The following is a 24,130-nucleotide window of genomic DNA, read 5'->3' as shown; positions in this document are numbered from 1 at the left end:
GTTGCACAACCGTGTATTCAATCTTGTTACCCTTCTTTAAAGTCCACCACCTGTGCTGCAAGTGAAGTTGAGGGCAACTGTGGCTCAGGGAGTTGGGAAGCACATCTGTAACCGGAAGGTTGCCGGTTCGATCCCTGGGCTCTCTGTCCTGGTCGTTGTGTCCTTGGGCAAGACACTTTACCCTACCGCCTACTGGTGATGGCGCGATATGGCAGCCTCGCTTCTGTCAGTCTGCCCCAGGGCAGCTGTGGCTACAACCGTAGTTGCCTTCACCAGTGACTGAATAGTGGCATTGTAAAGCGCTTTGGGTGCCTTGAAAAGCGCTATATAAATCCAGTCCATTATTAACACATTGGAAGTTGTGGCACTTCTCATTATTTGACGTGCACAGCCGCTCTGTGTGAGGGTCAAACATTTGTTTATTCAACACCTGTGAAGGTATCAGAAATCGGCTACTGAGAAAAAATGCATAGATAGCAAGAGAAGCAAATTAAAGCACTGCACGTGCTTTACGTGCTATGACATGCTGCACGTCATAAAACCCAGTTTCTTGATTAACATTTTTAAGAGTTAAGTTGTAATACTTTTGTGCATTATTAAAACAAATCCTAAAATTCTGTATCACTGTGCTGTTACGAGAAGGTAGCTTGAATGTAGGTATCTGGCCCTGTGTAAATCTTGAGCATGAGTGATGTTGTGGGACAGTGCACCAACTACACAGGTACAGTGGCGTGTCTAGAAAATTTTTGTTGGGGGGGCCAGGTAGGGGCACAGATTTGGAGAAGGGTGGCAGATTTAATTGGCAGATAATGTTTTTTAAAAAAAATTCTACCAACCCTTAACCATAATTCAATAATCCTATAAACCTAATAACCGAATGCACTTTTAACTCTTATTAGAATGAGATTTTAACCACTACGGTGCAAAGTTTTTAGATACTGCGTTGATAAAGTACAAGAGATACAATCAGTGCTTTGTCAGTGTTTACTCAGCATTCAAGGACAGCAATATTTGCATAGTATTTTTACTGACATATACTGCACATATGTTTTGGGCAAAAACATTTTTGAATATTAAAATACGAACATTTGTAGCAAACAATTGACAAATTAGCCATTCCAATGCAAAACTTTCTCTGCCTGTTAAAAAAAGAAGATAATCTTCTCACAAACTGGTGTTTGATTTTGAAACAGGAAAAAAGTGGAGAAACAACTGAAAAGACTAATATTTGAATAAAACCTGAAAGCAAGTAAATACTTTCTATGCTGCCTTATGGTAAACTTTGGTAATATTGATAAAGAACAACACTGGCTGATGATGAAATACATTCAGCTGGCATGGTGACACTGCCAGTATAACCTGCAGGGCTGGACTGGGACAGAAAATCGGGCATTTTGACTACAGACCGACCCACCAGGTATTAAAGCCATAAAGCCTTTGAATGAAAACAAACCCTGTTGTGACAGTGATGTACAGTCTTTTTGGTATATGTATGATTTCTATACATTTTACGTCAGATAAAAACTTTGGTTGTAAGATTTAGATAATTATTTAATAAAAGCTAGATATTTTAAATGAGAATAGGAAAGAAAAGTATTTCTTTGTGCCCCCTTTCCCTGTTAATGCCCTACCTGGCCCCCTGGCAAAACTTTGCTAGACCCGCCCCTGCACAGTTACCAGCTGTCAGCTACATAAAAAAGGATCCTGGTGGGTGGTCTTCACGTTTCCCTCTCACCAGATATCCAAACCGACATCATGACCAGCAGCTTTACAGCTGTGGCTCCAGCAAACATCAGCTGATACTAGAAATTAATATTAAATAAATTCTAACAACAGCCGATCAAGCTTAAACGTGCTGCTGTTGTTTAGCGCGACATCTGCTGGTTTCGTCTTTCTGGCGCAAAGTGGGCGATAAACAAACAAGAGAGAAAAGCCGATCAGCTGATCATCGATCAGTTTCATGATTGAAGTAGCAACAGGAGAGGGAGGATGAGAGAAGAGGCAGCTGTGCAGCGTAAAGACAGAATAAATCCAGCTTTGTGTCTTTTTCCATTCTAGCTGAAGTTCGGGACAAACTGCGTCTCTTCTCAGCTCAATACGAAACGTGTAATATTTTCTCTGATTGAGGGACCATTCCATTTTTTTAAGGAGCCGTTGGCAACTCTACTAACTAACCTTATGAATAAAATAAAGTTCACTATCAGTAACATCATAGCAACCGAACAGCTGTATAAAAACTCCAAGCTGGCTAGAACGCAGTATGAGTTATTGCAACTGACAGTAAAAAGTCAGCACAACGAAAATAAACTCCACCTAAACTTAGTTCATATCTGACCCAGATAGACTGCAGGTCATAACTTCTTACCTGAAGTTCAGTTCACCTGACACTCGGACTGGCGGCTGCCTCGGGGCTCTCCTCCTGCCTCCCCTTCCCTCATCCACCTGCTGCCTCTGTGGAAGCCCCGCCATAGCCACCACCAAACAACGGAGTTATTTCTACACATCGACCTGCATCTGGCCAATCCACCACCTCTCATTGTTCATGCCGTTACAAAAAAAATAAAAAATAAGTCAAATAAGCCCGATGGCCAGTCCAGCTATGTTAACCTGCAACCAAATCTGCAGCTCCATACAGCAATGTTACGACTTAGATTACATCTTATAACTCATAACTCTTATGTTAGCTCCCCTCTGTAGCATACTGTCTGAAATATTCCACGGCTGCAATAATTCTTTAAGTGTTATTTTTTCCTTGGTATTCTAATTTCGCTGAAGTTTACTAAACTCAACAAACTTAATATTACTTACCGGGACATTTATTCTGTCCTCATTTTCTTTCACCGAAAAATTGTTTCCTGCAGTGACGTCTTTCGTGCTTGGCTCTCCTACCTTTGCTAACGTGATGCACATAGCGCAGAAGCCGATGCTGCATTCACTTACACTCGGATATCTGAGCGTCACCGTGAAAACATAATCGGACATTTGATATTTGATTGAATTTTATTGTTTTGCCTTTGGGGTGGCACCTGGGTTGGCCAGTCTGGTTGGGGGGGTGGCCTGTGCCCCCCCAGGCCACCCCGCTGGACACGCCATTGACCATAGCCAAAGAAAGCTCGTTTATGACCAGCATCATGTAAATAAGCGCTCTGTAGAACCATCGCTCCATCCTCCAATCCAGCAGGTGGCGTCAGCGTGCCCGCAGGGTGAACGTCAGCCACAAACGAAGCCGAAGAAAACGTTAGCGTCATTTCCTGGTTGCTGTGCGACAAGCAACTGTAAAACTCGAAGCTCTGAACGCGGTCCTCTGTCATATAAATCTGCGAGTGGTCTCTGCGTGAGGCGAGCGGCTTTTCCCGGTGAGTGAGAGATTGAGCGTGAGGTCCGGAGCGCGCACAATGAATAAAAAGGGCTCTGAGAAAACACGCCATGTGGTAGCCTGGCTTAACAAAGCGGAGTGGGATCAGGTTCGGGACTACCTTTACTCGATGGACTCCTCTCTGCAGAGGTTTGCGTTAGAGAGGATATCGGCTTGGAGGGCCAGGTGCGCTGATAGTTTTCCCGTGGCCGTGGACTGCACAGCAGACCTCGTGCGCTGCCAGGTGCGGGACCGGTCCGGACAGCTTACCGGAGATGACTTGACCCTGATGTACGGGACGGCCCTGGTAAGATTTGTTAATCTTATCACGGATCGCCAGCAGGGGAGAAAGGCCCAGCCGCTGAGGCAACTGGCTGGAAACTTGAACATCCCCGAGTGGGTGGTGGATCTGAGGCACGAAATCATGCGTGGGACTCTTCCTTCTTTGAAATGGTGCCGAAAGGGATGTAAGGTGGCCCTGGAGTGGCTCCAGCAGGAGTTTTGGTCCAGACAGCTGGGAGGAGGCCCCGATGAGCAGCTCGTTGCCAGGCAGAAAGAAGTGGATGCCTGCAGAAACGCTCGGGAGCTGCTGATCTCTTTTCAGAAGGACCAGTACCAAGCTTTTGATGATGGGTCTCCTGAAGACAAGGGGAAGAGCTTGTGGCAGGCCCCCTTAGCAGACATGAGTTCGTTGCTGGGTGAGATCAAGCAGTTTGCACTGGGGTCCAGGGAGCTGTTGATTGATGTGCTGCTGGAAGACGGTTTTCTTGTTCCTACCATGGAGCAGCTGGAAGCATTAGGCTGTGCAACATCTGACAGTGCCAGTCCCACTGAGCCCAGAGTCCCACAAACCTTCCTGCGCTTTTGGCTGCCCCTGCTAAAGATGCTTAACTCTTCGTCTTTCATTCACCTCTTCCTGGAGAAGCTCTTTGTGGAACTGAAGCTGCTCAGCAAAGAGCCCAACGGTCACAGGTGTTTCTATATTTCTGCATGGATTTCAGAAGTCTTCCTCTGCAACAACAACAAATTTGAATATCATTTTGAGACAAGGTTGCAGAAGAAAGCCAGAATGAAGGACAGGATTTTCATCGACCGCATCAAGCTGAGGTGGCAGCAGCTTCTCTCTGCATGTCTGGATGCCCCCTGCATCAGCACACCTCACCTGATCCAGCTAGTCCTGGATGACATGGAGCATCCCCCCCCTCAGGAAACCAGAGAGAAGCTGTTCCAGCTCTGCTCCATCTACACACAGACAGAGCGCTCAGAGGCCAGCACACCTCTGCAGCAGCAGCAGCCCATATATACTGTGAGTATGCTGCTGGACCAGATGCAACACTCCTCACCGATGGACTCGGAGAGAAGTGAGGACCGCAAATGGGCAGACGTGCAGGCTGAAAGAGCACTTGCCCTCAGACACGTAGCAGCATCCCCGGGGCCTCGGCTCCAGCCCGGCCAGCTGAGGGCCTCCTCTGGAGCAACAGCGAGCTCAACAAACTGAAATGTGGACTGAAGCTTTTTTAAGTTACTTGTGTTATTTTTGTTACTTGTGTTATTTTTTGTTTTATGTTAAATGGTAAATGTTTTATGTTAAGCACAAGATTGTTGTTGTTGTTGTCATTCCAGCCTCCGCTGACTCTTGTTGTGCTAGAAGCAGTTTTGAAGCAAAAATACAATATTCAGAAGACAAAATGTTGTGGAATTTTAACCATGAGCACAGTGCAGGTTCAGCAGTTGTGATTGTTTCTGTCCAGTCGAGCTCGTTAACTAAACATGTTGGCAGAAGCAGAAATAAAACTTTCAGAAGACAAAATGTTCTGATTTAAAGAAGGACCAAAGGAAGGAAAGCATAGGTTTTGATTAAGTCTGATAAACTAGAATTATAAGGTATTGTTACATTAAAAGGAGCAAAATGAAATAAAAAGGCTATATCAAAAACAGGTTATAACATAGGAAATGTGAGGTTTTAAAATGAAGTTAGTGTCAGCGTTTTAAGAGAGTGGTAAAATGATGAGTAACGTTGAAGAATATATATAAATACAAGTCTATAAGTCAAGAACATAATTAGGATAAGGCTTTTGATTAAAGAGTCCCAACTATGATAAGTTAGGGAGATGCAGGAAAAGGTGTTTTGTTTCCTTTGCAGAAGATCTCGGCGACCACAGGGGGTGAGGATCCTGGAGGCCCGAGGCCGGATGGACCACAAGAGAGGGTCAGAGCGAGGACACAATGTATTGCGACCTCTGGTGTACCAGAGGTCGAGAGAGGGAGTGTGGAGCAGGGAAATTATTTTACTGCTATTGTTAAATAATCGTCATCGTCACCATTGCATTAATAATATAATCTGCAGCATTGATATTGCATTCAGAGGTTTAAACAGTGTGTGTCTTTCAGAAAGACTAAGTTGCAGAAAGTTTGCATTAATGAAAGCAGAGTCTAAGTTATTCTGAGGAGCAGGTTAGACGAGGCTATTTGATGAGCCTCTGGTCTGGTGGAAGGTCAGAAGTGCAACGGGTGAGATGAGAGAGCATTTGAGGACGACATATATACACACACACTTAGTTAGAGAGAATCATTTATAGGTGAGAGGTTAGTTATGTTTACTCGCAACTGTGAAAGAGGAACAGTTTCTTGTTGTCTCGGCAAGAAAGAGGAAATACCTGGTGTGAATACGTATGAATGGACGGTGACTGGACGGACGAACTGAACTAAGGTTGGACCAACTGGACACTGAGGTAAAGACTGGACTAAGGCTAAGCACATGACTGATGACTGTTCTGTTTTAAGTTCATTTTCATGACATAGATTGGATCATGAGTGGGGAAAACTGAGCATTTTTAGTTTTGTACATTATTTTGACACATGAAATGTGTCAAAATAAAGGGGGGATTTAAGGTTTAAGTTGAAATGGGTTTAGGATCATTTTAGGACTTTTGGGGTGTTTGATGATTTAGATATGGTAAAACTGAGGCAGACATTGTTATTTTCATGTTTAAGTTGAAGGATTAAAATGAACTGAATCCTGGTTAGAAGATAAACTCTTTACACACATAAAGAGCATTTAGATTAGGGCTGAACGATATATCGCATTTGCGATAATATCGCGACATGATCAAGTGCAATTTTCTAACCGCAAAGGCTGCGATTATACTGCGATTATATTATACAATTCATGGGCTGCATCCTCCTGAGGCCGCATTTGTAGACCGATTACGTCACAGCGACGCGCCGAAGGCTGTCCAAATTACTACCATATCCCAGAATTCATAGCGCGGCCCAGCCAAACTCCAGTTTCCAGCAATGGCGGCCGCTACTAAGTTTTAAAATTACTCATACTAATCTTTCTGGGTCACAAAATAAACTTTTAACATATTTTCAGGCGAGAAAGTAGTTGTGTAAACATCAAATATCTGCTCGGTTTATCAAGATATCCCATATTTGCAAAAGTGCTTCGACGTTTTCAGAGGCGTCTGCTACCCACCAGCTCGACAGCTAGCCGGGAGCTCGAGGGTTACTGATGCGGCCGAGAACGGCACAACTCCCGGCACATCATTTTCAGATCACCGCGGAGTTTCGCTGCTCGGGTTAAACGTAATATATAAGTCACTTAGACAACCTAAAAATGTTATTGTTGGGCTTTTTTCAGTGTTTTGTTTGTTCGTGAGTAAATCGGTTTGGCTGAGATTAAAGTTATTAGATTAGATAAAATAAAACTTTATTAATCCCCCGGGTGGGTTCCTCCTTGGTTTTCACACAGCTGACTAAACGTCAAACAGAAAACTTATTAAACAGAAGTATGAGACAGTCGAGAATTTACACCAGTGTCTGGTTATATTTTAGATAGCAAGAAGCAGACGGCCGAGTTTATTAAACTCCACCGAGACAGCGGTGACGCTAATCAGAAGGCTAGACCGTCCAATTTCACGCCTTTAAATTTTAAAGGCGTGTTTGTGTGTGTGTGTTTATACAATTGCTATTATGTGTAATGTTACTGACTGCAGAGATCAGTAAGATGTGTGTATTTTTTATTTATTAGTTTTATTTATTTAATATTATTTTTTAATTGAATGACTGTAGTTCACAGATGTCGAAAAACAGTGTGGTAAAGCCACTGATTTTTTTTATGTATATTTCTGCAATCTGCACATTGTACTGACTTTCATTTTAATGTTTACACCAGGGTTCCTTGTCAGCACTTTATGCTCAGATGTTTGTAAGCTAAAAATAAACTATTGTGTATGTTCAAATATACTGTTGTGATTGAAGAAGTTAAAAATGTCAGTCATCAATTCATGCATCACCTCATGTCATCATAACAGAGGTCTGTCTTCCAGGAAAGAACAGTTTAAAATTAATGTAATATAGTATTGGCCATACTATATGATGTATTGCTTGTCTTTGTTTAATAATACAGAAGACAAAGACCTTGAAAAAATAATCGCATATCGCATCGCAATATTGGGGCAAAAAAATCGCAATTAGATTATTTTCCATAATCGTTCAGCCCTAATAGATAGTCACTAACAAACAGATTCAAAACATCAGATGGCAGGATGTGAACAACTTCCTGGTTTCCATACAGCTAACAACTTTCAAACAAATTTTCCACCACTTGTCTTTTAATAGTAATGGTATCAACACCAATTTCCTGTGAAGTTCAGTATCGCGCCACATTTGTTATAAAACTAATACAAATGTACCTAAAACCAGATTATAAAATTTTTTAAAACAGCTCAAGTTAGAATAAAACCTTTCAACATTTTATAATAACATGTTATACATGAAATCTGCAATCAGCCATGCAAGCTACATTAAGTAAAGTTAGAACAGAAGACATTGATTCAGAACTTTCTGCACCTTACCGTTTTCTTAAAGACAGAAATTAACTTTTTTCAGAGCAACTTGCCACGAAACCCAAAAACAGTAAATCAAAACAAATTGCCATTCTGTTTTACACAAGTTGCATTTGAGTTGAACATGTTGTCAAATAGGTTAGACTTTGGTTAAGAGCTTGGTTTTGAAGCTTCTTATCCTCTGGGAACAGGTAGATGTCAACTCCATAAAAATGTGTTGCACAGCTTCAAATGTGTACTTGAGTTCTTTGGGAAACTCCATGTTGAGCCCATAAAGTAGGCCAAACAAGTAGGCAAAGGCAGTGGGAAGGTCTGGCAGATCATCAAGAATAATGTCCTCTTCCAAAACAATGGCAGTGTTGACCACTGTGGACTGCGAGTTGGGTCCCACGTAGTCCTCCAGAACAGTGAGGATGCCCACCGTAACACCTCGGGTTGCCCTCTCAACTGGATCTGTATCCTATGCAAAATAAAAAACAACAGTACATATAAGTCTCTGAAAACCAAAACTGAAGATTGAGTAGATTTGCATACTCACCAGACATGTTAAGAAGAGTTTGGTCTCGTCGTCGCGAACAAATATCGGTAACCCTTCCAAACTGATGGTTCGTCGATGCTGGACTATGTTTGAGACCTAAAACAAGGAAATCAAATAAGACTCAGTCTCATTTATAAACCTACCATTTTGTTTTTAAAACACATTAAGTGTTGTTGCTCAAAATACAGCCTTAAGAAATAAGATGTTGAAATGAGTTATTACAGATAATTGGTCATGTTTTTGTCAGTTTTTTTTATTTATTTATTTTTTAAGTAATTTTGATGTGCAACAAATGTAGCACACTTATTACAACATTTATAACAAAAAGTGCCATGAGTGGGATGAGAGTTGAACTGTCTGTCATTACCTGCAATCTGCCAAACAGCGCTGCTTGTTAGCTTGTAATCCCATTCAGGACACACTTTTTGAAAACTAACAATTTTTACATCAATTTAGTAAATATTTAATAAAGTATCTTTCGTTACAGTGGGAACTTCAGGTTCCTCATAAACCAGACACAAATACATTTTTATATATTACCTGTTCATCAAACTTCTGCAACAGGGAATCCATGTCATTGCGGAAAGCAGCTTTTCTAATTCGATACAGCTTAATCAGCCGAAGTGAGTAAGTGTCGAGGGCAGTCATGAAGGTCCCCATGAGATCCTTGGTGGTAATGCGTGAGAATTCCGCACAAATCTACAAAGCAACAAAAAAAAATATAGAAGAAAACTTTTAAAGGTACATTATATAAAAATCACATTGTTTTCAAATTTGGTTAAAAGAGCTTAATTTCAAAACATTTAGTTAGTCTCGGTTGATCCATTGGTCAGGCCTTGATTGGATTTTTTTTTTTCTTTTAGTGGTAGTGGTGGTACAAATTATAACTGACGTATTAAAAAAAAAACAAAAAACAAGAAAAATCTGATCGGCAGATTTTACAGTAAGTCTATAGAATACCTAATCAAATGTTGATAAGACAAAATAATGGTTTCAATTGTTACAGGATGTATTGCAGAAAAGAAATAAATCAATAAATTGTATTTTAAATTCATTGAAAAAATTCCATTAATTTTATAGTTATGTAGAAATGAAGTAAGAATAACATCCTGTGGTCAAATTTGTATACTTTCATAACACGTAAGTGACTTTCTCAATCCTGTTCTGTGAGTTTCATGGCTGTTGCCCGCTAAGGGTCAGCACCAAAAGATTCTAGATGCCCAGTGAAGACAAGTCATTGCGGCGACCGTGGTTCAGGGGGTTGGGAAGCTCATCTGTAACCGGAAGGATGCTGGTTCTATCCCCAGCTCTCTCTGTCCTGGTCGTTGTGTCCTTGGGAAAGACCCTTTACCCCACCGCTTACTGGTGTTGGCCAGAGGGGCCAGTGGCGCGATATGGCAGCGTCACTTCTGTCAGTCTACCCCAGGGCAGCTGTGGCTACAACTGTGGTTTCCCTGCACCGATGTGTGAATGTGAGAGTGAGTGAGTGAGTAGTGGAATTATAAAGCGCTTTGGGTGCCCAGAGAAGAGCGAAATAAAAGCAATCCGTTATTATACACAGCAAGTTGACAAGTAAATAGATTTCACTTCAATAGAGTTCATATTTTTAGAGCCAAGTATTTTTTTATATTTTATTGTTCTGCATTGTTAGCTCAACGGTAGCCTTCAACCTTTTCTACAAGATATTGGAGTGATACAAACAGATGCTTCTCAAGGGCACAAGAAATGGAGCTCACGTTCATTTACTCACCCAGACAAGTTTCGAGGCATTTGGAGTTGTTCAGAAGGAATTGTAAAGGTCCTATATCATGTAAAATCAACTTTTTGGAGCTTTTAAACACATTTTAATGTTATTTCCTTAGATTAAAATCCCTCCAGAGTGGTTTTTGGCTTAATTCAGGCATTTCTTAGTTGTCTCAGTGAATCCTTTCCCCATAACCGTGGCTCAGCTCTCTCTTGCAAAACGACTGACTCGTAACATTGGGATTAAAATTTCTTTCTAACAACTCCAAATGCCTTGAAATTTTTCTGGGTGAATAAATGAACGTTTTCAATTTTAGAAATAAGACCACACTGGGGAAAAAGGGAAGAAGAAAAAAACGGAAGTTTTCCTTTAAATATTTAAGAGATTATCTTACCTGTTCTTTCAAGAAGAGAGCTGGCCATCTGAGCTGCATTTCCTTGACCAAGGGCTGCATCTCCACAACTTCTTTCCTCCTGAGAGAGAATGTGATGTCCATCTTTTGGGTGATGAGTGCCATGTTCTTATCCCTCTTCTTCACCTTTTGGTTCTGTTGAGATAATTAATGGGTTGGTTTTGAAAAGTGCATCATTTATATTTTTAATTACATCATCATCTGCCTCAATGTTCTGTTAAGCAAGCACCTGTTTGATTCTTTGAAATGAATGAACCTGAGAAAATTTTAAAATGTCACTAATTTCCTCAATAATTCTCTGCAAAGCACTTTTAGAAACATGTAACAATGTTTGCATGCATAGAAAAAGTCTAGCTATTTTATGTTCAAGACATTGGTAATCTACAAACTCATTGTCCTCTTTATCACTTGATGCTACACCTGAACCACTTGGTAATGTCTCTGGCTCCTGAGAGGTATTTAAGGATTTATCAGGGGAGCTACTTTCACTAGGACATGCATTTGCATGAGAAATCAGTCTAATACAGTTTTTTATATCTTTTGAGTTTTTGTGCTTTCTGCTTGTGTGTGACGTAAAGGTTGTTAAATTGTTGGTAGCATAGTCACATTTTTGGAAAGGACAGGATACAGTCTGATTTTTTTTAAGTGCCTTAAAATATGTGAAATAAATGTATGCTGTGAGCAGTTTTCCTTAAATTCACAAAAATCACAAAAAAATGTTGAGATCTCCTGCCTTTTCTTAGCCCTGTTGTGTGATCTGCTGAGGTGAGACTTCAATGCCCCTCGTGTCCTGAACGAACAGACGCAGTCACTGTAAACACAGGGCAAATGAAATCCTCTTCTATGTCGTAGCTGGTGATGTCTTAAGAGTACTTCTTGGCTTGAACAGACAAAAGAGCAGAACTGGCACTGCATACAAAAGCTATAATGAGAAGAGAGGAGAGGACAGTGTCAACAATTCAAAAGAAACCTGAATTAATCTCAAATTACCAAAGTTACATTACCTGATAATGTGTTTGGGGCGGGGGGCAGGCACTCCTGTTCTGATTCCTCTCCTTACCAACTCCTCATCAGTCCCTCATAAATCAGGACAAGCAGTGGTCTGGAGTTGGCTTTTAATTCTCTAAATAAATAAAAATAGCAATTAGTTTTAAAATAAAATACCAGCTTCCTGACATTACTTAAGAATTTTTTTGGCTCACTAAAGTGAGCTGATTCTGCCTTGTAAAATGCCATGTGAAACACAGTAAAACAAATAATTTACAAAACATACATTACATCAAATGTTTAATTTATTTAATTTATTATTAACAAATTGTATTCTACATGGAATGCACCAACAGTATACTGGGATGTATTATGTAAGCCAAGGATAATTTTGTGTGATTGGTTTTACAACTTAGAATGACAAACATTGGATTGAGAGTATGAGTGGGATAAAACTCCTGAAGCATCTGTTTAAATTATCAGTGCATTTATTAATGGTGCTCCATAAATAAACCAAAACAATGTTGTTTTGTGCATAACAAAAAGCTCACAATTGTGCAGTCAAAATGTAAAATAAAAGATGCTGAGCATAATAACAAAGACAGATTTTGCAGCTGCTCTGTTTCCAAGTTCTACTGCGCAACTGACAGCCTGGAGTTTGAAATTCTCTTTGTAACCGTGTCTCTTACAGGTGCCATTTATGGTCCTTACACACATAATATGGTAATATTACGTTGAAGCAGAGTACGTATCACTCTGCGAGGCTCCTCGGTAGCCGTAATGCTCCAACAATCCATCAAGCAGTGCAGCTTCATAGCTTACCAAAGTCGTACCAAAACATTTTTTGACATATTTTTTTAAGCTGTGTACCACATAAAATTGGTTCGAGGTCAGTAAGCACAACCAGAATTCATACATAAGGCAGACTGTCGATTTTTGAGATGAAAGGATTTTAGGCCGTGCGTCAACGCGTTAGCCCGGTTAGCTCACTAACGCCACCCAGCCCCACGCACGGGGTGATCCGCGGTAACTAGTTAACGGAGATTTGCCCCGTTAATGCAGTTATGGCATTAACTTTACGCTGACAGCACTAAAATAGTCATCTTCAAATGTTTTCTTTTTACCGACCAGCTCCTCTTTGATAGCTGCCGTGTCCATCTTGTCGTTGCCTGCAGGTGAAGCGATGGGGGAGGGGGAGTTGTGTTCAGTGAAGGAGAGAGGCGGAGTAACACAGCGTAGAGACAAAAGTGGACGAAAGAGAGGCAAACTTGCGGCTCCACGAGTATAATGATAATGTAGACTATATCGATATAAACTATATTGTCACATCTCATATTTCATTTAGTGGAGCTCGCTGGCCATGAGGACTCCACCACCCCGTTCACACAGAAACTAAAGCACACATTTTATTGGCTAGATGTGATTCGAACAAATTAAACAACATGGCAGCAGGCGCCCCCGAACTTTATTTTATTTTATTTTATTTAAATAGCGGCGGGGGGTTGCTGCCGTTGGTCATGAGTGAGCCAGCCTATTTTGTTTCGTTCGGTGGTATGGCGGCCACAGACTGCACTTCATGAAATACGCATAGGGGGTGTCGCGGAGGCTTGTCAGATATGAGCGCGCCTCTTTAGTAGCGAAGTTTGTCGGATTTTCATTGGTTTGTGACATGGAATCTTAAATGATATAGTAAACACATACCCATAAGCCACAAGGCTTCTTAGCCAAGAAAGTAATGCTATGCTAAGTTTCGGAAAAATACGAAGAACTTCAGTTGTGATATTTCTAACAGACAAATTGAGACTGTTCAAACATATACTGTCTGATATAATAAAAGAAACATTACTTGCCTTTAGAAACTTGAGATGAACGATCTATCCAGCTCCTAGCCTCACGTTCTCATTAAGGCAGACGGGCAGGTGGCTTTCAGTCCTTGCAAAAGCGCAAAGTAGACCCCGTAGCATCCAAAAATATGAGATGCGCATGCGTACTCAGGCACAGAAAGGCGCCAACAGCTTCAACTCATGTAAAACTTGAATTCATTCATTTTGCCAGCAATAAATTTCATCTGAGACCAACTTTTGCTCCAAAACGTTAAATGATTAGTTGAAACCCTTAATGTATTTGAGTTTATGGGCCAACTGAACTTTTATTGTTGAATTGTGAAAGAAATGACTGTAAGCTCAACAACTGCACGTTTGATTTTTTACAGTGAGACAGTCATTCAATTAAAAAATAATATTAAATAAATAAAACTAATAAATAAAAAATACACACATCTTACTGATCTCTGCAGTCAGTAACATTACACATAAAGTGCAAACATAATAGCAATTGTATAAACACACACACAAACACGCCTTTAAAATTTAAAGGCGTGAAATTGGACGGTCTAGCCTTCTGATTAGCGTCACCGCTGTCTCGGTGGAGTTTAATAAACTCGGCCGTCTGCTTCTTGCTATCTAAAATATAACCAGACACTGGTGTAAATTCTCGACTGTCTCATACTTCTGTTTAATAAGTTTTCTGTTTGACGTTTAGTCAGCTGTGTGAAAACCAAGGAGGAACCCACCCGGGGGATTAATAAAGTTTTATTTTATCTAATCTAATAACTTTAATCTCAGCCAAACCGATTTACTCACGAACAAACAAAACACTGAAAAAAGCCCAACAATAACATTTTTAGGTTGTCTAAGTGACTTATATATTACGTTTAACCCGAGCAGCGAAACTCCGCGGTGATCTGAAAATGATGTGCCGGGAGTTGTGCCGTTCTCGGCCGCATCAGTAACCCTCGAGCTCCCGGCTAGCTGTCGAGCTGGTGGGTAGCAGACGCCTCTGAAAACGTCGAAGCACTTTTGCAAATATGGGATATCTTGATAAACCGAGCAGATATTTGATGTTTACACAACTACTTTCTCGCCTGAAAATATGTTAAAAGTTTATTTTGTGACCCAGAAAGATTAGTATGAGTAATTTTAAAACTTAGTAGCGGCCGCCATTGCTGGAAACTGGAGTTTGGCTGGGCCGCGCTATGAATTCTGGGATATGGTAGTAATTTGGACAGCCTTCGGCGCGTCGCTGTGACGTAATCGGTCTACAAATGCGGCCTCAGGAGGATGCAGCCCATGAATTGTATAATATAATCGCAGTATAATCGCAGCCTTTGCGGTTAGAAAATTGCACTTGATCATGTCGTGATATTATCGCAAATGCGATATATCGTTCAGCCCTAATCTAAATGCTCTTTATGTGTGTAAAGAGTTTATCTTCTAACCAGGATTCAGTTCATTTTAATCCTTCAACTTAAACATGAAAATAACAATGTCTGCCTCAGTTTTACCATATCTAAATCATCAAACACCCCAAAAGTCCTAAAATGATCCTAAACCCATTTCAACTTAAACCTTAAATCCCCCCTTTATTTTGACACATTTCATGTGTCAAAATAATGTACAAAACTAAAAATGCTCAGTTTTCCCCACTCATGATCCAATCTATGTCATGAAAATGAACTTAAAACAGAACAGTCATCAGTCATGTGCTTAGCCTTAGTCCAGTCTTTACCTCAGTGTCCAGTTGGTCCAACCTTAGTTCAGTTCGTCCGTCCAGTCACCGTCCATTCATACGTATTCACACCAGGTATTTCCTCTTTCTTGCCGAGACAACAAGAAACTGTTCCTCTTTCACAGTTGCGAGTAAACATAACTAACCTCTCACCTATAAATGATTCTCTCTAACTAAGTGTGTGTGTGTATATGTCGTCCTCAAATGCTCTCTCATCTCACCCGTTGCACTTCTGACCTTCCACCAGACCAGAGGCTCATCAAATAGCCTCGTCTAACCTGCTCCTCAGAATAACTTAGACTCTGCTTTCATTAATGCAAACTTTCTGCAACTTAGTCTTTCTGAAAGACACACACTGTTTAAACCTCTGAATGCAATATCAATGCTGCAGATTATATTATTAATGCAATGGTGACGATGACGATTATTTAACAATAGCAGTAAAATAATTTCCCTGCTCCACACTCCCTCTCTCGACCTCTGGTACACCAGAGGTCGCAATACATTGTGTCCTCGCTCTGACCCTCTCTTGTGGTCCATCCGGCCTCGGGCCTCCAGGATCCTCACCCCCTGTGGTCGCCGAGATCTTCTGCAAAGGAAACAAAACACCTTTTCCTGCATCTCCCTAACTTATCATAGTTGGGACTCTTTAATCAAAAGCCTTATCCTAATTATGTTCTTGACTTATAGACTTGTATTTATATATATTCTTCAACGTTACTCATCATTTTACCACTCTCTTAAAACGCTGACACTAACTTCATTTTAAAACCTCACATTTCCTATGTTATAACCTGTTTTTGATATAGCCTTTTTATTTCATTTTGCTCCTTTTAATGTAACAATACCTTATAATTCTAGTTTATCAGACTTAATCAAAACCTATGCTTTCCTTCCTTTGGTCCTTCTTTAAATCAGAACATTTTGTCTTCTGAAAGTTTTATTTCTGCTTCTGCCAACATGTTTAGTTAACGAGCTCGACTGGACAGAAACAATCACAACTGCTGAACCTGCACTGTGCTCATGGTTAAAATTCCACAACATTTTGTCTTCTGAATATTGTATTTTTGCTTCAAAACTGCTTCTAGCACAACAAGAGTCAGCGGAGGCTGGAATGACAACAACAACAACAATCTTGTGCTTAACATAAAACATTTACCATTTAACATAAAACAAAAAATAACACAAGTAACAAAAATAACACAAGTAACTTAAAAAAGCTTCAGTCCACATTTCAGTTTGTTGAGCTCGCTGTTGCTCCAGAGGAGGCCCTCAGCTGGCCGGGCTGGAGCCGAGGCCCCGGGGATGCTGCTACGTGTCTGAGGGCAAGTGCTCTTTCAGCCTGCACGTCTGCCCATTTGCGGTCCTCACTTCTCTCCGAGTCCATCGGTGAGGAGTGTTGCATCTGGTCCAGCAGCATACTCACAGTATATATGGGCTGCTGCTGCTGCAGAGGTGTGCTGGCCTCTGAGCGCTCTGTCTGTGTGTAGATGGAGCAGAGCTGGAACAGCTTCTCTCTGGTTTCCTGAGGGGGGGGATGCTCCATGTCATCCAGGACTAGCTGGATCAGGTGAGGTGTGCTGATGCAGGGGGCATCCAGACATGCAGAGAGAAGCTGCTGCCACCTCAGCTTGATGCGGTCGATGAAAATCCTGTCCTTCATTCTGGCTTTCTTCTGCAACCTTGTCTCAAAATGATATTCAAATTTGTTGTTGTTGCAGAGGAAGACTTCTGAAATCCATGCAGAAATATAGAAACACCTGTGACCGTTGGGCTCTTTGCTGAGCAGCTTCAGTTCCACAAAGAGCTTCTCCAGGAAGAGGTGAATGAAAGACGAAGAGTTAAGCATCTTTAGCAGGGGCAGCCAAAAGCGCAGGAAGGTTTGTGGGACTCTGGGCTCAGTGGGACTGGCACTGTCAGATGTTGCACAGCCTAATGCTTCCAGCTGCTCCATGGTAGGAACAAGAAAACCGTCTTCCAGCAGCACATCAATCAACAGCTCCCTGGACCCCAGTGCAAACTGCTTGATCTCACCCAGCAACGAACTCATGTCTGCTAAGGGGGCCTGCCACAAGCTCTTCCCCTTGTCTTCAGGAGACCCATCATCAAAAGCTTGGTACTGGTCCTTCTGAAAAGAGATCAGCAGCTCCCGAGCGTTTCTGCAGGCATCCACTTCTTTCTGCCTGGCAACGAGCTGCTCATCGGGGCCTCCTCCCAGCTGTCTGGACCAAAACTCCTGCTGGAGCCACTCCAGGGCCACCTTACATCCCTTTCGGCACCATTTCAAAGAAGGAAGAGTCCCACGCATGATTTCGTGCCTCAGATCCACCACCCACTCGGGGATGTTCAAGTTTCCAGCCAGTTGCCTCAGCGGCTGGGCCTTTCTCCCCTGCTGGCGATCCGTGATAAGATTAACAAATCTTACCAGGGCCGTCCCGTACATCAGGGTCAAGTCATCTCCGGTAAGCTGTCCGGACCGGTCCCGCACCTGGCAGCGCACGAGGTCTGCTGTGCAGTCCACGGCCACGGGAAAACTATCAGCGCACCTGGCCCTCCAAGCCGATATCCTCTCTAACGCAAACCTCTGCAGAGAGGAGTCCATCGAGTAAAGGTAGTCCCGAACCTGATCCCACTCCGCTTTGTTAAGCCAGGCTACCACATGGCGTGTTTTCTCAGAGCCCTTTTTATTCATTGTGCGCGCTCCGGACCTCACGCTCAATCTCTCACTCACCGGGAAAAGCCGCTCGCCTCACGCAGAGACCACTCGCAGATTTATATGACAGAGGACCGCGTTCAGAGCTTCGAGTTTTACAGTTGCTTGTCGCACAGCAACCAGGAAATGACGCTAACGTTTTCTTCGGCTTCGTTTGTGGCTGACGTTCACCCTGCGGGCACGCTGACGCCACCTGCTGGATTGGAGGATGGAGCGATGGTTCTACAGAGCGCTTATTTACATGATGCTGGTCATAAACGAGCTTTCTTTGGCTATGGTCAATGGCGTGTCCAGCGGGGTGGCCTGGGGGGGCACAGGCCACCCCCCCAACCAGACTGGCCACCCCAGGTGCCACCCCAAAGGCAAAACAATAAAATTCAATCAAATATCAAATGTCCGATTATGTTTTCACGGTGACGCTCAGATATCCGAGTGTAAGTGAATGCAGCATCGGCTTCTGCGCTATGTGCATCACGTTAGCAAAGGTAGGAGAGCCAAGCACGAAAGACGTCACTGCAGGAAACAGTTTTTCGGTGAAAGAAAATGAGGACAGAATAAATGTCCCGGTAAGTAATATTAAGTTTGTTGAGTTTAGTAAACTTCGGCGAAATTAGAATACCAAGGAAAAAATAACACTTAAAGAATTATTGCAGCCGTGGAATATTTCAGACAGTATGCTACAGAGGGGAGCTAACATAAGAGTTATGAGTTATAAGATGTAATCTAAGTCGTAACATTGCTGTATGGAGCTGCAGATTTGGTTGCAGGTTAACATAGCTGGACTGGCCATCGGGCTTATTTGACTTATTTTTTATTTTTTTTGTAACGGCATGAACAATGAGAGGTGGTGGATTGGCCAGATGCAGGTCGATGTGTAGAAATAACTCCGTTGTTTGGTGGTGGCTATGGCGGGGCTTCCACAGAGGCAGCAGGTGGATGAGGGAAGGGGAGGCAGGAGGAGAGCCCCGAGGCAGCCGCCAGTCCGAGTGTCAGGTGAACTGAACTTCAGGTAAGAAGTTATGACCTGCAGTCTATCTGGGTCAGATATGAACTAAGTTTAGGTGGAGTTTATTTTCGTTGTGCTGACTTTTTACTGTCAGTTGCAATAACTCATACTGCGTTCTAGCCAGCTTGGAGTTTTTATACAGCTGTTCGGTTGCTATGATGTTACTGATAGTGAACTTTATTTTATTCATAAGGTTAGTTAGTAGAGTTGCCAACGGCTCCTTAAAAAAATGGAATGGTCCCTCAATCAGAGAAAATATTACACGTTTCGTATTGAGCTGAGAAGAGACGCAGTTTGTCCCGAACTTCAGCTAGAATGGAAAAAGACACAAAGCTGGATTTATTCTGTCTTTACGCTGCACAGCTGCCTCTTCTCTCATCCTCCCTCTCCTGTTGCTACTTCAATCATGAAACTGATCGATGATCAGCTGATCGGCTTTTCTCTCTTGTTTGTTTATCGCCCACTTTGCGCCAGAAAGACGAAACCAGCAGATGTCGCGCTAAACAACAGCAGCACGTTTAAGCTTGATCGGCTGTTGTTAGAATTTATTTAATATTAATTTCTAGTATCAGCTGATGTTTGCTGGAGCCACAGCTGTAAAGCTGCTGGTCATGATGTCGGTTTGGATATCTGGTGAGAGGGAAACGTGAAGACCACCCACCAGGATCCTTTTTTATGTAGCTGACAGCTGGTAACTGTGCAGGGGCGGGTCTAGCAAAGTTTTGCCAGGGGGCCAGGTAGGGCATTAACAGGGAAAGGGGGCACAAAGAAATACTTTTCTTTCCTATTCTCATTTAAAATATCTAGCTTTTATTAAATAATTATCTAAATCTTACAACCAAAGTTTTTATCTGGCGTAAAATGTATAGAAATCATACATATACCAAAAAGACTGTACATCACTGTCACAACAGGGTTTGTTTTCATTCAAAGGCTTTATGGCTTTAATACCTGGTGGGTCGGTCTGTAGTCAAAATGCCCGATTTTCTGTCCCAGTCCAGCCCTGCAGGTTATACTGGCAGTGTCACCATGCCAGCTGAATGTATTTCATCATCAGCCAGTGTTGTTCTTTATCAATATTACCAAAGTTTACCATAAGGCAGCATAGAAAGTATTTACTTGCTTTCAGGTTTTATTCAAATATTAGTCTTTTCAGTTGTTTCTCCACTTTTTTCCTGTTTCAAAATCAAACACCAGTTTGTGAGAAGATTATCTTCTTTTTTTAACAGGCAGAGAAAGTTTTGCATTGGAATGGCTAATTTGTCAATTGTTTGCTACAAATGTTCGTATTTTAATATTCAAAAATGTTTTTGCCCAAAACATATGTGCAGTATATGTCAGTAAAAATACTATGCAAATATTGCTGTCCTTGAATGCTGAGTAAACACTGACAAAGCACTGATTGTATCTCTTGTACTTTATCAACGCAGTATCTAAAAACTTTGCACCGTAGTGGTTAAAATCTCATTCTAATAAGAGTTAAAAGTGCATTTGGTTATTAGGTTTATAGGATTATTGAATTATGGTTAAGGGTTGGTAGAATTTTTTTTAAAAAACATTATCTGCCAATTAAATCTGCCACCCTTCTCCAAATCTGTGCCCCTACCTGGCCCCCCCAACAAAAATTTTCTAGACACGCCACTGTACCTGTGTAGTTGGTGCACTGTCCCACAACATCACTCATGCTCAAGATTTACACAGGGCCAGATACCTACATTCAAGCTACCTTCTCGTAACAGCACAGTGATACAGAATTTTAGGATTTGTTTTAATAATGCACAAAAGTATTACAACTTAACTCTTAAAAATGTTAATCAAGAAACTGGGTTTTATGACGTGCAGCATGTCATAGCACGTAAAGCACGTGCAGTGCTTTAATTTGCTTCTCTTGCTATCTATGCATTTTTTCTCAGTAGCCGATTTCTGATACCTTCACAGGTGTTGAATAAACAAATGTTTGACCCTCACACAGAGCGGCTGTGCACGTCAAATAATGAGAAGTGCCACAACTTCCAATGTGTTAATAATGGACTGGATTTATATAGCGCTTTTCAAGGCACCCAAAGCGCTTTACAATGCCACTATTCAGTCACTGGTGAAGGCAACTACGGTTGTAGCCACAGCTGCCCTGGGGCAGACTGACAGAAGCGAGGCTGCCATATCGCGCCATCACCAGTAGGCGGTAGGGTAAAGTGTCTTGCCCAAGGACACAACGACCAGGACAGAGAGCCCAGGGATCGAACCGGCAACCTTCCGGTTACAGATGTGCTTCCCAACTCCCTGAGCCACAGTTGCCCTCAACTTCACTTGCAGCACAGGTGGTGGACTTTAAAGAAGGGTAACAAGATTGAATACACGGTTGTGCAACAATGCTGATGAAGTGAAGAAGCTTCTCGGATGAGAGGTGAAACGTCTTCAAGCAACTTAAAGAAGTCCAGACGCTTTTCTTTACAAGCTCCTTTGACTACGATGACCTGAATGACTGAGAACCTTCACAGACAACAATGCTGATTCTGTAGTTTATTGTATGACACCGTTATGTTTCCTTTACATGAACTGTGGGCAGTAGTAGCACTGATGTTGGTCGCTATGGTATTTGTAACTGTGGGTGTTCCTGTAGGGCTACGCGTGAGAATTCACAAATGTGCTGTTGCAACTTCCTCAAAAGCTGCAGTTGCTGCAGCCTCTGAGAAATGCTCACAGATTGATAGGTATGTTATGGAGCCTCGCAAGGCACATTGAAGAAAAAAAATTTGAACATGTATTTTGCGAGATGAAGATAGTGCTCAGTGGAAGGGGAAACACTCGTGGCTAGGTGTACTTTGATCTGGTGGTCTTTGTTGCATTCATTAACAACCAGCTGCAGTACTCTGTACAGCTTTACAGGTATTGATGGAAGCATGATAAATGCAAAGAAAAAAACTCTCAAGATCTTGCAAAACATTTGTGGGATCTTGCAAAAGTAAGTTTTGACAGAATTTGTTCTGTTTAGTGTGGTGCACAATAGCAATTTTCTAAGATCACACTTTAGCAATAAATTGACTTTGTGAAGTCCTTTATCATTCTTATTGTCATGGGCATATCCTATTATCTTTTTTCTATACATTAGATTTTATTTGTTGTCCCGTATACCAATTTGTCATTCTTTGTGAAATGCAGATGCATAAAACAGTTCTATGCAAAACATGCATGCTACTTTCATGCTGCACATTCTACAACAAACACTTATTTTGTGTGCATTTGTCTCTTTCAAACAGGTGCCGGTCCTCACCTCTGCAGTGCTGCCGTCTCCTGTAGCGCTGCATGGTTCTAAGCTAAGTTTCCTTTCCTTTTTCTGTTCTCTTAGATTTGTCCTCAGGTTGGAAGTGTCTGTGTTGTGCAGCTGGTCTGGTCTGTCTCTAGACAGTTCAGGCTGCACCCACTAGTTAAATGGTGGAGGCTCACAGCGACATACTCAACACACAAGTTTCTGAACTCTGCATGAGGGTTTCTCCGACGAAGTGAGGGCCGTGAGGCACAGCTCCCCGTCTCCCGGTGACCCTGCTAGGTCCACCTTCTTAGGGAAACCCTCTGCAGAGGAGCTGACAGAGCCAGGAACTTGTGAGTTGTGTGTGTCCACTCAGGCATCATTCATGCTTGTTCTGTAGGCAGTTCCTGTCAGAAGGAGGAGGCGCAGCAGGAGCATCGGGGGGCGGAAGACGGTGCCTCAGTGCCTCTCTCCTTCTGACATTGTTAAAGAAAACACAACAAACTTATAATTATTTAGATATTTACATGTAGGTAATGTCCTCAAGTTCTGTATAACCACTTTTTCCTCTCTCTGTGTTTGTTTCTCGTTCGTTGTTGTGTGTGTTTGTGTGCATTTGTCTCTTTCAAACAGGTGCCGGTCCTCACCTCTGCAGTGCTGCCGTCTCCTGTAGCGCTGCATGGTTCTAAGCTAAGTTTCCTTTCCTTTTTCTGTTCTCTTAGATTTGTCCTCAGGTTTGAAGTGTCTGTGTTGTGCAGCTGGTCTGGTCTGTCGCTATAACGCGGCCTCGCTGTTTCGCACATTTTTTTTGTGCAAGTTTGCATGCTTTTTTTTTTTTTTTGCGCACAGCGCTTTGTGTTCTGCGTCCTGATTGGCTTCAGACTATTGTTGATCTCCTCCGTGCCGTCTCTCCTGTGCAGTACAGAATCGCTGATTCATTGATTCATTAATGATTCATTGATGTTGAATTATCTCTCAGCTGCTCTGTTCTCATGTGCTGGACCTGAAAACACGGTTTGATCTTTGGTTTCTGTAATACTGGACTTATTTGTCTACGAAGGTTTGAGCTTTGAGAGCTTAAACAGGAGAGAAACGTGTGAAAATGTTCATGTCGGTCTGAGTGTATAAAGTGTGTAGTGACGGGTTTTACAGCCTTAAAACATTGATAATAACTGTGAAAAATAAAGTTGGCTACTTCAGATTTCACCAATCGCAGGTTATTTTTAGAACGTAACTCCCGCGATAAACGAGGGAGCGCTGTTTACAGATACTGAGAAGTATAAAATCTGAATCCTTTCTCTCGTTTGCTCTGAGGCGCGGGGGGGAAATATCGACAAGTCGATCAACATCATCTACAGATACATTCGACATCTCGAAAAATGTAAATTGCCACTTGATTCGTCCATTTGGTTGAAAAACCCGACCGTGAACAAGGAGCGAATATCACACCGGAAACTAAGCGCTATGCGCCGGAAGTAGCATATGCTAAGGCGCACACAGGTCTAAGTTATAGGTCTAAGTTCCCCATAATGCACTGGGTGTTTCTTCTTCACTCAACATGTGTTAGTAGACCTCTCTGCATTCAGCCCGTCTGCCCCTCATCTATCGATGGATGTTTGTTAGAGGCTTTGGTTCCCACTGTCGCTCACAGACGGTCACCTAATGTTTCCCTGTGTAACTGCAGGGTCTTTGCCTTATAACATAGAAGTAG

At 42.1% G+C, this 24,130-nt stretch overlaps 4 protein-coding genes and 1 long non-coding RNA gene across 11 annotated transcripts in view; 2 read left to right on the top strand and 3 right to left on the bottom strand.

Annotated features, from left to right (window-relative positions):
- LOC309718875 overlaps positions 1–24,130 on the top strand; it is a 236,129-nt gene that overhangs the window by 103,793 nt on the left and 108,206 nt on the right. The window lies entirely within an intron of this gene.
- LOC309718865 (ribosomal biogenesis protein LAS1L-like) overlaps positions 1–24,130 on the bottom strand; it is a 76,853-nt gene that overhangs the window by 25,028 nt on the left and 27,695 nt on the right. The gene's annotated exons all lie outside the window — the stretch shown is intronic.
- LOC309718284 (ribosomal biogenesis protein LAS1L-like) lies at positions 3,204–7,301 on the top strand. Its single transcript, XM_082553363.1, has one exon. It carries the CDS (start codon positions 3,396–3,398, stop codon positions 4,851–4,853), a length of 1,458 nt encoding a protein of 485 aa, XP_082409489.1. The 5' UTR covers positions 3,204–3,395; the 3' UTR covers positions 4,854–7,301.
- On the bottom strand, positions 8,007–14,094 carry LOC309719115 (uncharacterized protein). Of its 3 annotated transcripts, XM_082554975.1 has the most exons (7): positions 13,737–14,090; positions 11,904–12,022; positions 11,633–11,821; positions 10,882–11,034; positions 9,284–9,442; positions 8,744–8,839; positions 8,007–8,665 (listed from the first exon to the last, which is right to left on the bottom strand). In XM_082554975.1, the coding sequence occupies exons 4-7, from the start codon at positions 11,002–11,004 to the stop codon at positions 8,345–8,347; spliced, it is 699 nt and encodes a 232-aa protein (XP_082411101.1). In that variant the 5' UTR covers positions 11,005–11,034; positions 11,633–11,821; positions 11,904–12,022; positions 13,737–14,090; the 3' UTR covers positions 8,007–8,344. The 3 variants fall into 3 exon arrangements, with proteins under 3 accessions (XP_082411101.1, XP_082411100.1, XP_082411102.1); XM_082554974.1 differs by having other exon boundaries at positions 10,882–11,821; positions 13,737–14,094; XM_082554976.1 differs by lacking the exon at positions 13,737–14,090 and adding an exon at positions 13,015–13,728 and having other exon boundaries at positions 10,882–11,821.
- Positions 14,128–18,336, bottom strand: LOC309719114 (ribosomal biogenesis protein LAS1L-like). Its single transcript, XM_082554973.1, has one exon. The coding sequence runs from the start codon at positions 18,143–18,145 to the stop codon at positions 16,688–16,690; it is 1,458 nt and encodes a 485-aa protein (XP_082411099.1). The 5' UTR covers positions 18,146–18,336; the 3' UTR covers positions 14,128–16,687.

Source organism: Aulonocara stuartgranti (assembly GCF_965226115.1).
Source record: "Aulonocara stuartgranti genome assembly, chromosome: 12".
NCBI classification, from domain to species: Eukaryota; Metazoa; Chordata; class Actinopteri; order Cichliformes; family Cichlidae; genus Aulonocara; species Aulonocara stuartgranti.
Note: the sequence above shows the minus strand (reverse complement) of the source record. Positions and strands in the feature narration are given on the sequence as shown.